Source organism: Monodelphis domestica, chromosome 2, assembly GCF_027887165.1.
Source record: "Monodelphis domestica isolate mMonDom1 chromosome 2, mMonDom1.pri, whole genome shotgun sequence".
NCBI classification, from domain to species: Eukaryota; Metazoa; Chordata; class Mammalia; order Didelphimorphia; family Didelphidae; genus Monodelphis; species Monodelphis domestica.
Window position 1 is genome coordinate 423,121,263 of NC_077228.1, and position 17,124 is coordinate 423,138,386.

At 33.3% G+C, this 17,124-nt stretch overlaps 1 protein-coding gene across 15 annotated transcripts in view; it reads left to right on the forward strand.

The window, feature by feature from the left end:
* UTRN (utrophin) overlaps positions 1-17,124 on the forward strand; it is a 651,323-nt gene that overhangs the window by 584,826 nt on the left and 49,373 nt on the right. For all 15 annotated transcript variants that reach the window (XM_007484681.3, XM_056818903.1, XM_007484684.3 and 12 more), the window contains 2 exons: positions 1,719-1,885; positions 5,549-5,660. In XM_007484681.3, the coding sequence (XP_007484743.2) occupies positions 1,719-1,885; positions 5,549-5,660 (279 nt within the window). The remainder of the gene's footprint in view (positions 1-1,718; positions 1,886-5,548; positions 5,661-17,124) is intronic.

Consider the following 17,124-nt stretch of genomic DNA (forward strand, 5'->3'; position numbering starts at 1 on the left):
TCATTTATTTATTTATTTATTTGTTTGTTTTTACAGCAAGGTACTTAACTTCGTTAGGAAAGAAAGAAGTTGCAAATTTGAAAATACTTGCAATTTCCATCTTCACAAATTATTTGTGGAAGTGTGATTCATTTTCACACACAGGAACAGGAATTGCTCTCAGACACCAAAAATAAATTTATTAAAATTTAATCTCGTTCATTTTGACATTATTTAGCATCAGGGCCAGAGCCCTGGCAAGTTTTATAAAAAATTTTTTATACTGTCCTCTATAAGTTTTTATTAAATAAATTCAGAGAAGAAGAATTTTGTACAGCTTCCAGTCCAACCCCATACTGGTTTGGAGCATTTTCAGAAGCAGTAAGAATTTTTTCCTGTTAGGTAACACAGAAATTTCAAATTTCATTTGAAGATATAGCCAAATGTAGCTTAAATACCAACCTTTGAAATGTGTTGGTAATGTTGGATATTTTGTCTAGTAAATATTTAATTAACCGTAGAGAAAATCTTTGAAATTTCATATGGATCATGAAATTGTGAAAAGGAATAATCAGTCCGATTAAGTGTCCATTCTGTACCAGGCAATGTGCAGAGTGCTAAATATACAAAGAAAGATATTAGATATCCCCTGACCTTGAGAAGCTCATAATGTAATGCAGGGAGATAACAAGCCAATAAAATATGTACAAGCTAAATACTGGATAAATAGGAAATGATTTATAGAAGGAAGACACTACAATTATGCAGGATTAGAAAAGATTTCCTATAAAAGCTGCAATTTCAGTTAAGACTTGGGGAAAACCATGGACTCCAAGAAGCAGAAATTAGGAGTTTAATATTCCAGGAACGGGAGACAGCCAGAATAAATACCCATAGTTTATAGATAGAGTGTAGTTTCAGGCAACAACAAGGAGACCAGTGTCACTGGATCAAAGAGTATGTGGGGGCAGGATGTGGTAATGGGTAAAAATACTCAAAAATTGGCAATTAGGGGGTAAGTTTTAAGGATTTTGGATACCAGACATATTTTTTTATTTGATCTTAGACATAATAGGAAGCCACTAGAGCTTCTTAAATATGGGGGTTATGTGGCTGGACCAAGTGCATTAGCAATAATTTCAAGGCACTTTTAAAAAATATTAAGAAATGAATCCTAAATCATCAGGATTGTCTTTTCATTCTGTATGACTGTTTCTGCTCTTACTAGTTATGAAAATATTTAATTTTAGCAGAAGAAAGAAACTTAGTGATCATAAAATCAAACCTCTTGTTTCACTCATCAAGAAGTAGAGCTCCAGAAAAATCAAATGATTTTATCCAGGGTCACTAAGCTTTCCATTATTGTAAGCTCTAAGATTTGCAAAGTTTTTATAAATTTACAAATATGAAATTGTGATAAAATTTTTTAAATGATATTAGTATTGAGTCTAAGACAAAAGTGTAGTGAGAACTAGGCATTGTTTTTATAAATGGTTTGCCTGACAGCTAAGAAGTGTCCAAAGTCAAATTTGAACCCAGGATCTTCCTCTGATCTCACTTTTTTCACTTAGCCACCTTGCTGCCCCTGAAGTCATAATAAATTTTGATATATATGTTAAATGTTTATCTCTGCTTTCAGAGATTGTTATTTATTTATTTAAATATTTTATTAAATATTTCTTTTAAAATGTTTTTATTTTTAAAGCATTTATTTTAAAAAAGACTTTTTGTTTTAACAGAATCACAATAAGCCAGAGATAAGTGTAAAAGAATTTATAGATTGGATGCGTTTGGAGCCACAGTCCATGGTATGGCTGCCTGTTTTACATCGGGTAGCAGCTGCAGAGACAGCCAAACATCAGGCAAAATGCAACATCTGTAAAGAATGTCCCATCGTTGGGTTCAGGTAAAAGAAGGCCAGATTTTGGCTCTAATCTGTGGCATTTCCCCTTCCCTATCACAATGACACTTAACCTTATAGCTCACATTTTTCCTCACTCTCTCCTTCCACCGTCGCCATCCCCAGACTTAGAAGTTCTAAGTATTTCTGCAAAACTGCCATGTTCCAGCATCGCTTTGCATCCCCTGACCTTTACACAGGTTACTAGAGCATTCATGCATGGTTACTCCATGACTGACAGAAAAAAAAAATACACCAAACAAGAGTTAACAGCAACAACCCTTACTGGGATTCACTAAACTGTCATATTACAGCAAAGCTGAGGTATTTCTGAGACATGAGCTTGAGACCTTTCGGTTCATTCCTAGTCAACCAGATGTGCACATTTGAGAAGTACTAAAATTATACTTAACTTTCCTTTAAAGAAATGAGTGAGTCTACTACTTAATTTCATGTGTTGTGCTTTACTAAATAGTATCATTAAATGTAGGCGCTGTGCCAGGAATCATTGTTTTCTGATCCTCCAAAGCTCGGAGTGTCCTGGAGCCATCTCTAACTAGGGAAAGACGATTGTCAAATGATCATTATAAGCCTTTATAACTACTAAGTGTCAGTTTAAAATAAGGGCTTGATTAAATTTTTGTTGATGATCCTATTCTTAAGAAAGTATTACTAATATAGACTAACCTTAAAAGTGTGCATGCATATGTATTGTTCCCCCTCAAGAGCCGGATATGTAGACATTTACCAGCATACTCCTGTATTTCTCCTTAAACATTTCATGAGCTTAGCAGGAGTGCTGAGAAAATGTGGGTTATGAAGTCATCACCAGAGCAAGACTGTTGTGGTTGTCCAATTGTTTTACAGTTGTGTCTGACTCGTCGTGACTACATTTGGAGTTTTCTTGGCAGAGGTACTAGAGTAGTTTGCTATTTTCTTCCCCAGCTCATTTTACAGATGAGGAAACTGAGGCAAATGGGGTCAAATGGCTTGCTCAGAGTCAAAAAGTTAATAAATGTCTGAAGCCAGATTCTAACTCGGATCTTGCTGACTCCAGTTCCAATGCTCTATCCATGGAGCCACTTAGCTGCCCATATAATTATTAACTGTAGGCTAATGATAATAAATGGTATTTATATAGAGAGCTTAAATATTTTAAAAGTGTTCTATATCCATTATCTCATTTGAGTCTCCCAATACCTCTGCCTAAAATAAATTTATTTTCATTTGTCTTTGATTTGGACCTTGCTAATATTGCTTGTTACAATGACCTTTTCACAAGTCCCCTTCCATAGAAAGCATGTATCCAAGGGAGATCATTCTAAGAAGCTTATTCAGGTTTTTCCACACACCATTCAAGAAGGTTAATAATAAGCATTTACAAATTTAATTTAGAAATATGAAAGTTGCAACCTCAGAGTTTTTAACAGTGCCACTCAAAATTTCATGTGCTCATCTTCAAGCACCTCAGAATAGTAATCAGAAACAACACATATAATTTTTATTTTATCTAAGCACACACACACACATACACACATACACATATGAAATAAATACAAATTTTTGTTTTGTTTTGGTCCGGAAGCAACTAGCTTTTGGGGGTGGGGAAATTAGGAAAGACTTCTTTTAGCAGACAGCTCTTGAAGGGAGCTGGTAATATCCTTTGACATTGGCCAACATTGCCTTTCTGATGGGACTTAATATTTTACCAGCAGAGTTCTGTTAAGACTGAAGATCAACAACAACAAAAAAAACGATGTCAATGCTTCTGAGACAGAGAGTGGGAATTCTAAAAGTACTTCAACGTTAGCAGTGCCTTAGACATTGTTGTAAATAATGTTCTATTCAATTTCATAAGAACCAGTGGTTCTTCTCATTGATAGGATCAATTCTGATGACTTAAAATTAACGCATATGTCGGGGGGAGGGGATGGAGACAGACAAAGGGAGGGAGAGAGACATACTTGTTTCAATAATTACTCTAAGATATTTTTTTCAAGTTATTTCTTGGTATGGAATATGGAAACTTTCATATTTGCCATATATCATTGGAGCCAATATGAGCTTCAAACCATAAATGATTAATTTTATTTTTAAAAAATGAGCTTTGAAATCCTTAAGTCAAAAGTGTTTATTGAGGGCTCCCTTTTTTACATCAAATACATAAATATAATATTTTTTAAAAAACAACCAATAGTGAAAAAAAATCAACTTAGTGGCATTTACAAATGATTAAGCAGATTCATTTGAAATATATGATGAAAGGGCTGACTTGATGATATATATGAAGCCATGTTTTCTATGAATATTATAATTATGAAAATAAATTTATAATTTAAAAGAAAATGTCTGATATTTTATTTGACCAAAGTGTCATACGAAGTCAAAAAGTATTATAATTAATTATAGGTTTTCCTTTTAGATAACCAATCAGTGCCTTTGTCAAATTACTGAAAGGTTTCCCAATTACTTTTTTCTGATCCTTTTCTTAATTACTAAGTAGTAGACCTTATATCACTTTTCCTTGATGAGGCATCTACATTCTTAATAGAATCCAATATTATTCTCACTCAGCTTTGTTTCCTAATTTTCTAATATTCATCTTGTTATTTCTGTTATCATTAAAATAAAATTATAGAGAAGATATGGACAAATCTATGGTGTTCATTTCAACTAATCTCAGAAATGCTCTTGGAAGTAATTTTGCTTTAAGAATAATAAGAAATTTAAGTTACAACATCTTTGTCCAATTAAAAGAGTAAGTGTTAAATGTCATTTACATGCCAGAGATTTCAAAGCATTCTTTCTTTGCAATTATATTTTAGAATTAAGCCTTCTTTCCAAATTTTATTCACATGTATTTTTTTCCTTTTCACAGAATTCATTCCAGTTATTTTCATGTCCAATTATCATATATTTTGAAAAGAGAAAAAAAGAACTATGCCAAATAACTGATTTAATTAAATATCCCTATTGTAGGTAACATTATGATTTTAGAGCTTCAATGGACCTTTAAGGTTATTCCAGGAAATCCCTTCTGTTTATAGATGTGGAAACTTGGGCGTAGGGGATTACTAAATTGTCCAAGGTCAGAAAGATAGTGTCAGAGGCAGAATTTGAAAAACCCATGTAGTCTGATAAAAGCTCTTTCCATTAGAATATGTCTACCAAGAACAGCCTTCTTTGAGTTTTTGAGAATTGTTCTTACAAAAAGTATAATTTATTCTTCCACACATTCTGAATATATAGTTAATTATAAATCTGTCTTTACTTTTGGCCAGACATTTTGTATTCATATTCAGAATCGTACAAAATGTTAATAACATATAGGCATTGGCTCCTTGAATGTCATATTTGAACATATGGAAACTTTCATACTATCTTGAACTTAAGTATTTTCAACCTTTATTTTCAAATATTTCAAGGAAATGTTTCCTTTAATTGCCTTTGAAATATTCAGTGTTACCTATTTTTTTTTTTTAATAATGAACTGCTAGGTAGGTCAGTGCAAGGGTTCCATTTTGATTGGGAAATTCTCTTTGATATTTACTATCCTGATTTTGAGAAATGAGATTTCTTATAGTAAATTATTGTACTGTGCTGATATATGTTGCTCATTAAAGGGCAAATTAGAGCAGTGTTCACCAGTTCACTTCTTTTCATTTCCAGGTATAGAAGCCTAAAGCATTTCAACTATGATGTCTGCCAGAGTTGTTTCTTTTCGGGTCGAACGGCAAAGGGTCACAAATTGCATTACCCAATGGTGGAATACTGTATACCTGTGAGTACTGATTTCCTGGACATTTCAAATGAATTGTTCTAGCATTAAAGTCTAAATCTCTCTTACTTTTGTTTCAGTAAATCAGATTATTTTCCTACTATTTGGAAAAACAAATCAAAATTTGTTTACATATGCTTATTCAACTAAACATACATACATACATTTATTTAGTGCTTTTCTGTACACCGAATAAATATTGTTCAATCATTAATGTAAATTAGTCTATCAAGGTCTGTTATGCACATTTGTGTTTTGATTTTGGAATTATTCTCTGTAGCAACCCAATCTTGATCTATTTTTTAAATGTAATTTCATTAGAAATTCTATTTCTCCTTATATTCTTAAACTTAAATAATTTTTGCTGAAATTAGAGGGATTCAAATAGCCCTTATTTCCTAGTGACATCTGTTGCTTAGCTCTTCTTCTAACTGAGAATTACAATGATCATAGAGATAGATACTTTCCTGTGGTTCAGGGTTCAAGGTATTCTTCATGCTATGTAAAGTTAAACTTCCTCTGTCACTTTTGTATTTCCTATAAAATATAAATACACAATATGTACATTTTTCTCAAATAGAAATAACTATCATAAAAATTCTGTGAAGATGTAGAGGATATTTCATCAAGATGACATTAATTAAATCCCTACAAATGAAAGTAACCTTTGGAGTGGGAGGGGGTTGATAACATCCTGTTTCCCTACCTTTTTTAACAGTGCACTTGGAGATATTTTTTCTCACATTCTTGGAAGAGGAAGAATTTAGGTTCCTGGTCTATATAATGTTATCTTAAAATTCAAACTGGTGATTATAATAATGTAATGATTATTATAGTAGATATAATAATCTAAAATGAAAAGAAATGCTTATAAATGAAAATATACAAATGAGTAGTTGTTTTATAGCACAAAAAATTAAAATTAAAAAAGAATGTGTGCTAAAAATCCAGTTTTAAAAAGGTTATTAAAGATTACTAATGTTACTAATGTGTTTTTTCCATTCTGTTCATTTTCCCCTTTTTTTAAAAGTCCCTACTATTCCATCATAGGGAATGAAGGCGGAAGAGTAGAATTAGACTTTTTATTACTTCTTGAGGGATGAAGAGTGGGATTTATCTCCTGAATGGAATCATGGAATCTCTCTCTCTCTCTCTCTCTCTCTCTCTCTCTCTCTCTCTCTCTCTCTCTCTCTCTCTCTCTCTCTCTCTCTCTCTCTCACACACACACACACACACACACACACACACACGAAGTTAATCATATCCTCTGTTTGTCTCTTGTTTCCCCTGTCTCTCTTGCCCTCTCCATTCCTTCCTCTCCTTCTCATATAAATTTCCTTTTGTCCTGTCTTTGTTTCTGACTCTCTCTCCTCTCCTTTCCCCCCCTCTCCTTTCTCCCAAATAACCTGATACCTAATAGGCACTTCTTAATAAATACTGATGAACACATAGATAGACAAACACAGAGGGAAGAGACGCCCACAGTATATTCTTAGAAGAGCCACAGTTATATACAACATGAACTATTTAGTATTATCTATCTCATTCAGAGACTGCTCTGCAGATGATTCTGCAGTGAAGCTATATAGCACCAACCAAGGCAGAAACCCAAGAAAACGTCCCATACTGGGTTTTACAGCTGCTACATAACTGTCACATCAGTTGTTGCCCTCTTCAAGGCATGATTTTACCTCTGAGCTGTGTAGTTAGTTTTGTGACTATGCTACTGTAGCAAGGGAAGTTGTAAAGAACTTCCCTTGCTACACTACCTAGTGAGACTAGAGAGGAATGTTTGAAGTCACTAACTGTCTTGGCACCACTATAGAAAAATGAGAAGACCTCAATTCATAAAGAAAGATTGAGTCTGAAAAGTTGCCTATAAATTAAGAAACAAGCCTCTGGTTTATTAATTATACATTATTAATAATTATTATCCTTTATTCCCCTTTAAAAAACAATATGGCTTTGAATCAAACTATTTGTATCAACAGAAATAGGCTCCTGAGTTTTTTTATTTAATATAGACTTTAAACTGAATTTTATAATTAATAATTTTTTATTCTTTTGTTTTGCTTGATTTTTTCAGTGTCTGAAAACCATCTTTTCCCCTTTCTTCCTACATTCTTAGAAATACTTTAAATTTTTTCTGTTTTCCATATATTTAAGATTCATCTGTCTTTTACACAATAGTTCAATAAGCTGATTTAGCATCCATCTAAGAAAATGAACACCAGGAGAAGGTTTTTCAGTGTGATGGTAATAAGAACTACATGAGTGCTGAATTAGATTAGCCTGCCAACCTTGATTCCAATCTGGCTATGTTATACAACACACCTTCATTTGTAGTTAGGAAAATGCTTCTTTTCCTGTCACAGCTTTGAACTTAATTTCAGCATTGCCTTTAATGTCGTATAATTGCTAAACCTGTCTACTACATTTGGATGTTCATGATCGTCACAGTTTTTTATAGTTTTCCTATTTTACATTAACTTATTATAAATCAAGTTCAAATTTTTAAGAATTTGGAGGTAAAGAAGGCAGGGCCAAATTTGGAGAGGTTTTTTAGGGTTTTTTTCCATTATTGTTTTTTCAATTGTATCACAAGAGGCAACATAATCTAATGGATAGAAAACTGGCCTCAGAACAGAAAGATCTAGGTTCAGATCCTGTTTCCAACACCTACTGGCTTTGTGACCTTGGGCAAGTCATTTAAGCTCTTAATGTTCTAGACAACTGCTGAATGCTCTAAGTTGAAGAAAATTTGCCCCCATGCATTATTCAAAGGTGTTTCCTCTTTAAAGATTTTCAGGTCATGTTCTTTATTACAATAGATTCTGATAATATTATTTTTATACATGTGAAATTTTTCTTAGAGGGTCTACTTTGTGAATTGGAAATCATATCTGTTGAGGCATTTTGGAATCTAGATGGTTTTATGGATATAATTTGAAATAAAATTATTTTCCAACAAGTTCATGAAAATTCCTGGTAAATTCTGATAGAAAGCTCACAAAATTCCTTTGATTCTTACCATCCTGAGAATTCTTACCATGCAGATTGGAGTTTTTTTGGCTAGGTTAAGGAACATGCCATTTTCAAGAAGCAGTGATTACCTTTGTGCTTAGAATAGTCTCCCCTTCCTTGTTTGTCCTTCCTTCTGTCTTTTCCACCTGTTTTGATCAATCCCAACTGTCCTTCAAAGCCCACCTTGGGTCCCATCTCATCTATGAAGCTCCCCATACATAAAAAAAAAAAAATCTATTTGTCCTCTTGACTTTATTTTCCAACTTTTGGCATCTTTGAATATTCTTCTCTGTGCCATACCACTTGGCACTTCATTGTGTATTTCTTATCATATGCTTTTTTTGGGTAACTTTCAGATATTTTAAATTTTATATTTTCAAATGAGTTATAACGTCCTTAATGACCTAAAGGACACCATCTTCACTTTTCAATTGTCCTTCACTTCAAGTAAGAAGTTTAGACACTTAGTCAATATATGTTAGATATTATTTCATTAATTTACAATTTCATTTTAAGAGTATTCTTTCAAGTTAGCAGAATTGCAGAATTAATTAGATTCCTGAAAAAACAAATAGCAGTACTGATCTCTGGCACTTCCTAGACTACAGATAGCTTTTAGCTTTTTTTATGTTCTCCCTTGGTTAGAGTAAACCAAGAGTACTGGGTTCGATTCTGGAATCACATTTCGGCAAACTGGGGGCCATTCAGAGAAAGGAATTTGGGATACTGAAATCAATATGATATGAATGGCTTGATTGAAGGGAGTGCTTAACCTGAAGAAGGAAAGAGTCCAAGGATGCAGTATTTGTCTTTAAGTCTTTGAAGGGCTGTCACACAAAAGAGAGATCATACTTGTGTGATCCCAGATAGCCTAAGTAGGCACAATGGTTGGAAATTGAAAAAAGTAAAATTTAATTTTTACACAAAGATTAACTTCCTAGCAGAACTCATAGGCCATAGATTTTGAGTTGAAATTAACCAATAGTGGCATGACTATTTCAGTTGTTGTAATGGGTTTCTTTTCATTTGACAAGCAAAAACTGGGTCCTTTCTCCTCCACTTGGACTAGATGTCCCTTTTTATTTAGAGATTCTATAAAAATTCAGATATTTACATAATTTATATGAGGGACAGTGATTCTGAAGAACTTAAGTAACAACTTATTGTTTAAATTTATTTCTCCCTTCCCAGTGTTTTGTTTTGTTTTTTAATGTGTGGCATGCTACCTGTTAACCTTAAGTGGATTAAAAATTCAGCCACCTATACAATTCTATGATTCTTTAATGTGGTGGCTTATAATTATTTTAAATGAACTTTGTTCCCTGCAAAGTTATACTTAAAAATATCTTTTTTGACAAGTCTATAATGGTAATATCTTTCTGAACTGAAGATGACTTAAGTGTTGTTCAAGTTGGTTTTCATAAGTACTGTTAATATTTCATTTGCAATGCAGTTAACTAAAATTATCTTTCCCCAAAGATGTGCATAATAGACTAGACAAAGTATAAAAAAACAAAGTTCATTTAAAATAATTATAAAGCACCACATTAAAGAATCATAGAATGGTATAGGTGGCTGAATTTTTAATCCACTTAAGGTTAACAGGTAGCATGCCACACATTAAAAAACAAAACAAAACACTGGAAGGGAGAAATAAGTTTAATAAGTTTATTAGCATGATTGAAGGTTTAACCCCTAGGCTACACAATTATCAAAAGCAATAGAATTTACCATATTGACTATTTTAACTTCTCTCAGCTGTGTCCTAAAGGTTTTTTTACTACTATTTTGAACTTGGGAGTAATTTCCCCAAGTGTTCCATTCTATTTTTCCATCATTTCTAAATATCACAGCATTCCTATATAGGTGATCCTGAAAACATTTTCATCAGTTACTATTTATTGATTCTTATAAAGCTGAATCTTTTTTTTAATCAACATTATTTTCCCCCTTAATGAAAAAGAAAAGGAACAACTCAAGGAAGAAAGAAGAAAGCCGCTTATATTTAAAATGATAGATCAAATTTTATATTTCATACTTTAAAGTGATTAATTTCTCCTTCAAGAGCCAGTCAAAAAACAACCATAAATCCATATACCTAACAAAATCCTTTCTTCTCTCTATCATTATATGTAATCAATGCAGCGTGAGTTATGCTTTTATCTTTGTTTTTTAAAAAATGCTGTTTTTTATATTAAAGTTATGATTTCAAGGCATTTGATTAGAATCATCCCAAATATACAAACTCCCTCAAATTGTCTGCCATGATTTTATCTTCTTTAAATTATTTTCTTCTCTCTGTCTCTGCAGGTAAACAAAAATTCATGCAAGTAAGAAACTAACCAATGATTAGATCCTTGAAGGACGTTCTTATTCCTATAAACATGAAATAGATTGCTTTAACAACTTAATAATATCTAAGTTTCAGGATCATATTTGTCTCATAGAAGGTATATGGCATCTCTATTTTTGAGAGTAGTATATATGGTACAATTTCCCTTCTTGATTATACTCCCCAACTCATACTCTCAGGTTGGGTCTCAATGGGGCAATGACCATATTCCTTGTATTTTCTTGGTACACAGCCCTAAAACTACAGTTCACAATACCCTGCCAATGTAATCCACTTTATTTGTCAGCCAGAGGACACAATTTTCTCAAAGCAATAATATTTACCAAAATTGCAATCTCCCACAACTATGTGGGCACACATAAAATAAACTAGTAGAGAAACATACACCAAAGAAACAGAAGGCAAATGCATACCTCTGGCTCTTGAGAATCCAAATGTCCTTTTCCCTTCTTATACTGCTATCCCTGGTATTGTTCTTATCTCTCACAACCTGATCTGCCATTAATGAAGCTTTTATTGTTTTTTTTTAAAGGCCACTGAGGAACCTGGTGTATACTCTGGCTAGCCAGTGACTAAGCTATGAAGTCTGTCTAGCTTGACTAAAGAACTTCTCACCTTGTAAAGGGAACAGTGTACAAACACTTCTTTGCATTTTGTTTAATCCTTAACACCTCTTTGTCACTGTTATGTGCTCCTCTCTGGCTTTAATTTTTTTTAATTGTTTATTGTTGTTTTCTGTTTCTTAAGTAATCAGAATTTGTTTTCGTATCCCGGCACAGAAAAATATCCCATATAAGAAATTGTATTTTCTAGAGGAAAAAAAAATCACTACCACTGATCAATGCATTGGAAATGTCCAAAAACATGTAGATTGTGTAATACCTGTGGATCTCCTGTCTCCACAAAGAGGTAGCTTAAGGGTATTTTCTCATAATTCTTCATATGAGTCTTGCTTGAACTTATAATTTGGTTAGATTTGATTTTTTGGTGTGCCTTTGTTCTTTCTATTTACATTGTTGTCATTACCATGTGCATTGTTTTGTTCTGCTTACTTCACTTTGCATTCGTATATTTAGATCTTTCCATCACATGATTTCTTTTTATTTTTTTAACCCTTATTCTTAGAATCAGTACTGGGTATTGGTTCCAAGGCAGAAGAGCAGTAAAGGTGAGGCAATGGGGATTAAGTGACTTGCTCAGGGTCACATAGCTGGGAAGTGTCTGAGGCCAGATTTGAATCTAGCACCTCCCATCTCTAGGCCTGGCTCTTAATCCACTGAGCCACCCAGCTGCCCCACACACATCATTTCTTAAAGCATAGTAACAGTTTATTATACTCATGTACCACAATTTGTTTCACTGTCCCCTAAAAAATGGACATCTCCTTTGTTTTTCTGACTTTAATTTCGAGTCTCCTGACCAACAACTGCTCCCCATTATAGCAGCTTGCAGATTATTTATGCTTTATATTTTTGATAGCATGCATTGGTAAAGTCATCTGTACTGGGAGTTTTTACTTTAGGAATGCCATATTTGGAGTGGCTTCATGCTGGGGTGAGTGAATGAATGAAGGTCTAGTCATTGCTGGAGAAGATGCCCATTGGAGCCAGGTTTTAGTGAGGACAACGAGGGATATTTGTTTTCCATGGAACAGGAGCTTTGGTTGGGGTAGAGTTTAGCAGGATGAGGATGAGAGAATGAGAGGTCAGGTTTGGGGACAGTTTGCTTCTATGCCACCAATAATTATATAATACAGAGCTATGGAGAAAGACCAGAAAGAGACTGGCAGGCATAGGGTTAACAATGAATGGTTTCTTAAGAGTGTTGTTGCCTAAGTGTGTCTGTGTAGATATAGATATGTATTATATATATATATATATATATATATATACACGTATATATATATTTAAAAGTATACATATACATAAATAATATATATTTTAATTTTTTAAAATACAAAGTATATATATATATACATATTTATATATATTTATATACTATCTAGATGTTTCCTCAAACTCCTTAACCTTCCAATTCCTCTGTCTCCATAAGTTCCAGGACTTTCCATCTCAGCCACACCATACCACTTTCTTAATTAAAAACTATGGCATTCCTCTATTTGAATATAACCTAGACTCATTATATCTTTCCCATGCTTCATCCTGCCGAAACATGTTCTTTCAACAGGTATTTATTAAGCGTGTACTCCTCTAGGTATGAGGAATAAAAATTCAACATGATACAATGCTGCCTTCAAAGGATATTACATTCTGATGAGGAAGATGGAAAGTACATAAGCACTAAAACCTCATTTTACGTGACTGGTACATTCCAAGTTCCTTTGAACAAGTTTTCTTAGGCTTATCAGAAGTACCAACATCACCACTTCTATACTTTTCTACAAGTATTATTGTTAATAATAAAATACTATTAGTAAAATAAAAACAAGCCCTGCTCCGACGTGGACACAACTTGTTAGAAGGGAAACTTCTGGGTGAAGACTGATGAGGGAGCTAAGGTTTGATGGAAAACAATGTAATGATTCACTCTAATGCTTCTCAGGGTGAGATTGAGTGTGATTGGGTGAAGTGCTGCAAGACTTTATGCCAAAAGGTAGCTCGGATTTAGTACTTAATTAGAAATTTTTATTATATGTATTTTTTTGCCCTTTTATTTGGTTGCCAGTCACATGTGACTGAATTGGTTGTGTGTTGAATTCGTGTAAAATGAGGTCCTTCTATTAGATAGGAAAAAATATAAAGAGAACAAATACAAGGTAGTGTGGGAGGCCAAGCTCTGGTCATTAAGGAGAATCAGGAAATGCTTCATATAGAGAATGATCTTTCAGCTTTGTCCTGAAAGAAAAGAAGAATTTTGTGAGTTAGAGGTTAGGATTTGCAGGCATAGGGGAAGAGAGATGTAATTTCAAATATAAAGAAGAGAGAATCCAATTTGACTGGACTGCAGAGTCTGGGAATGGAAATAAGCATAATGATCCTGGAATATAGACTAAGACCAAGTTGTGAAGGGTATTATAAGAACCACAGAAGGAGCAAGTGAGTATCTCATGATACGTCCTAGCCGTGAGACCTTGGGGAAGTCACTTACCTCCAATTTCCTACCCCTTCCCACTGTTCTGCCCTGGAACTGACACTTGGTATGGATTTGAAGACAGAAGATTTGTTTTTGTATTTGTTTTAAGCATTTTCATTTGATCCCTAGATGCCAAAGAGGACCACAAGTTTGTTGAGTAAAGTATTGACTTGGTTAGGTCAGTTTTTAGATCCAACATCTAAGCTATATATGTGTATATGTATATATGTATGTGTGTATATTTTAATCTTCATTACACTCTGTATTTTTTAATCTATCTCTCCCTTTCTAAATTTGTGGATTCTTTATAAAGCTAGTTCTAGATACAGGGTCTAGATAAGTGGCTAGATATAGGATTCAATTTATAGGACAGTGTCATATCAACTATGTGCTTAGATTTCTATTCAGCAAATTCTTAAAATCTATTTCTTTCACTAATCTGCTGAGAGCCATAATTTGCTTATTTATCTTTCTGTTTAATATGTCACTGTCTAATGGGCTCTTTTATAAAATGCTGAAATCTAATGCCTTACTGTAAAAATCTTTTGGGGTTTTTCTTTTTAGTCCTTTTGGTTATGTCATTCAATGTTGAACTAAACATTCTTAATATTCATTAGTAAATGGAAACGTGAAGCAAAATTTATGCCCTGGGAATCCTTTAGGAGCACTGAAAAGAAACATATGTGACCTATTTAAATACAGTACAAATTTTACAATCTCCATTTTACAAATTGTGAATCTCAGAGCCTAAATGTTTGCCTAAAGTTACACTTATACGTATCAGAGGCAGGACTTAAACCTAGGTCTACTGCCTCTAAATATAATGTGTTTTCTACTAAATGACTCATTAAAAAAACAAAAAAATATTTTTAGACATTTTTTCTATAAAGATTTTGTATTTATGGTTTTCAGATACTGTCAATAGTTCCCCACCCTGGGCCCCAGGATCATTGTATTTCTGTTGCTATGGAAATAAACTATAAGAAAGTGCTTATTCATTTTTTTTCAGAGCCCCAGATTGAATTAATATAGTTTCTTGCTGGCAGTTGTGATCCTCCTGATGAAACCCTGGATGACTGCCAGTGTGTTAAAAATGCAGCATCATTGCAATTTTCTTTGACCTCAATGTACTGGGGTAGTTTTTCAATTGCTGGCCCTACTTTGGTCTCTCAATAAATCTAGAGCATTTTAAGGTGCTATATTAGACCTTTGAGGTGCAGCGTGGACTAGATCCATTTTACAGGAGGTGACTTATTACTCAACTTGTTCTTAGCCACTTGCTGAAATCTGCTGATAGTGGCCTTTCTATTTTGCATTTTCCAATAAGACTTACAGTTTTGAGATTTTTGACTAAATTCTTCTCATTCATGGAGCTCTGTCCTCTAAACATCACCATGTTGGAACCAGTGATACTTATAAATGAAAATTTGAAATTGTCTTTATAGTCTTTTTATGAAGTAAACCATTTTAATGATGATGTTATTCAAAAATTATTTTACTTTGGGGATTTACAGAGGAAGATGATAATCTTTTCACAAGCCCAACTGATGCAGTTTTATTGCTTATACCTTGATTTTTTTTCCTTGTTACCCAAGTTCTTTTTCCTCTACCTGCTAGTCATAGGCTAACTATCTTATCTATCTATCCATCCATCCACCCACCCATCCATCCACCTACCCATCTATCCATCCATCCACCCATCCATCCATCCATCCATCCATCATCTAATATCTTTATACTTATATACAGCTTATGTACACATACATATTATAAGAAACAAAGAAATCTCTGGGCCATCATTCAGAGCTGAAGATCCAAACTTTAATTGTGGATGTTAAAGCAGGAGTCCTCACCACATCCAGTCTGTGGCAAAGACTTTATATAGATGTACAACAGTATGTTTTAAAGGTTTTTGACAGTTAATTATAAGGAGTCATTAACAAGGCAGAAGGTACATGTTTTGTTATGAAACATGCTAACATTTGGAAGCAAGGTTTTATAACAGTTGACATGAAGTAATAAATTCTAGTACAAGGTAAAGATAAGAAATTTAAATTATTAATTCTCTAATTACTAGTCCAGAACTGTCATACGACTTCTGGGAGGGGTGAGGTCAAAGTAACCTCTCTTGGCCATAATATTCTGGGGAGCCTGTAGTTGGCATAAATCTTCACAGGATCAAAGAACACCTGGACATGCCAAGGTTGTTCTCCTGTGATCTCATCAGGTCATCTGTGCACTCACCATTCCAAATGAGCACAGCTTATTTTCTGCTGCATGAGTTTCGGCTTTCCTAGATAACTATACAGAACCAAAGTTTTTATTCCTCTTTCAGAAAGTCTTAATTTTTTTGGTTGCTATAATATTCTAATACACCAAACTAGATCCTTTCTAAAACCATGGTTAATTTATGTTATAATTGACATCTTATACCCAGTTAGTTTACTAGCTGGCTCTAACTTTTTCTTTAAATTATAACTGCATTTATCTAAAGGATTATATGTGATCACTTGGTTTATGATCAATAATTTAAAAGTAACAAAAACCTATTTTCCTTTCAATATATTACATATAAAGATATATTACAACATAATTACATATTCTGATTTAATTCTTTGAACAGTTCATCACATTTTTATAATTATATTTCACACAAACTTGAGAAAAGAGCACAAATATTTTATTTGAATATAATTCACCCTTTGTCATTTTCTTTTTCAAAAAAATGTTTAACTGAAGGAGAAACTTTGTAAAATTTACCAATTTCTTTTGTAACTTTAAAGGCAGCAAAAAGCAAAGGTATTCTTTTTTTATCAGAATACAGGAATTATGCACTCAATGCTAAATCACAGATTATGATGGCTTGATACTTAGAGACTAAAGTTAGTGCAATAGTTACCAGTATTTTAGAACATCAGAATAATGGATTTCTAATATTATAGCTTAAGAATTAACATCCATTTACTGAGAAAATACATAAAGACAGGAGGCTGCTCT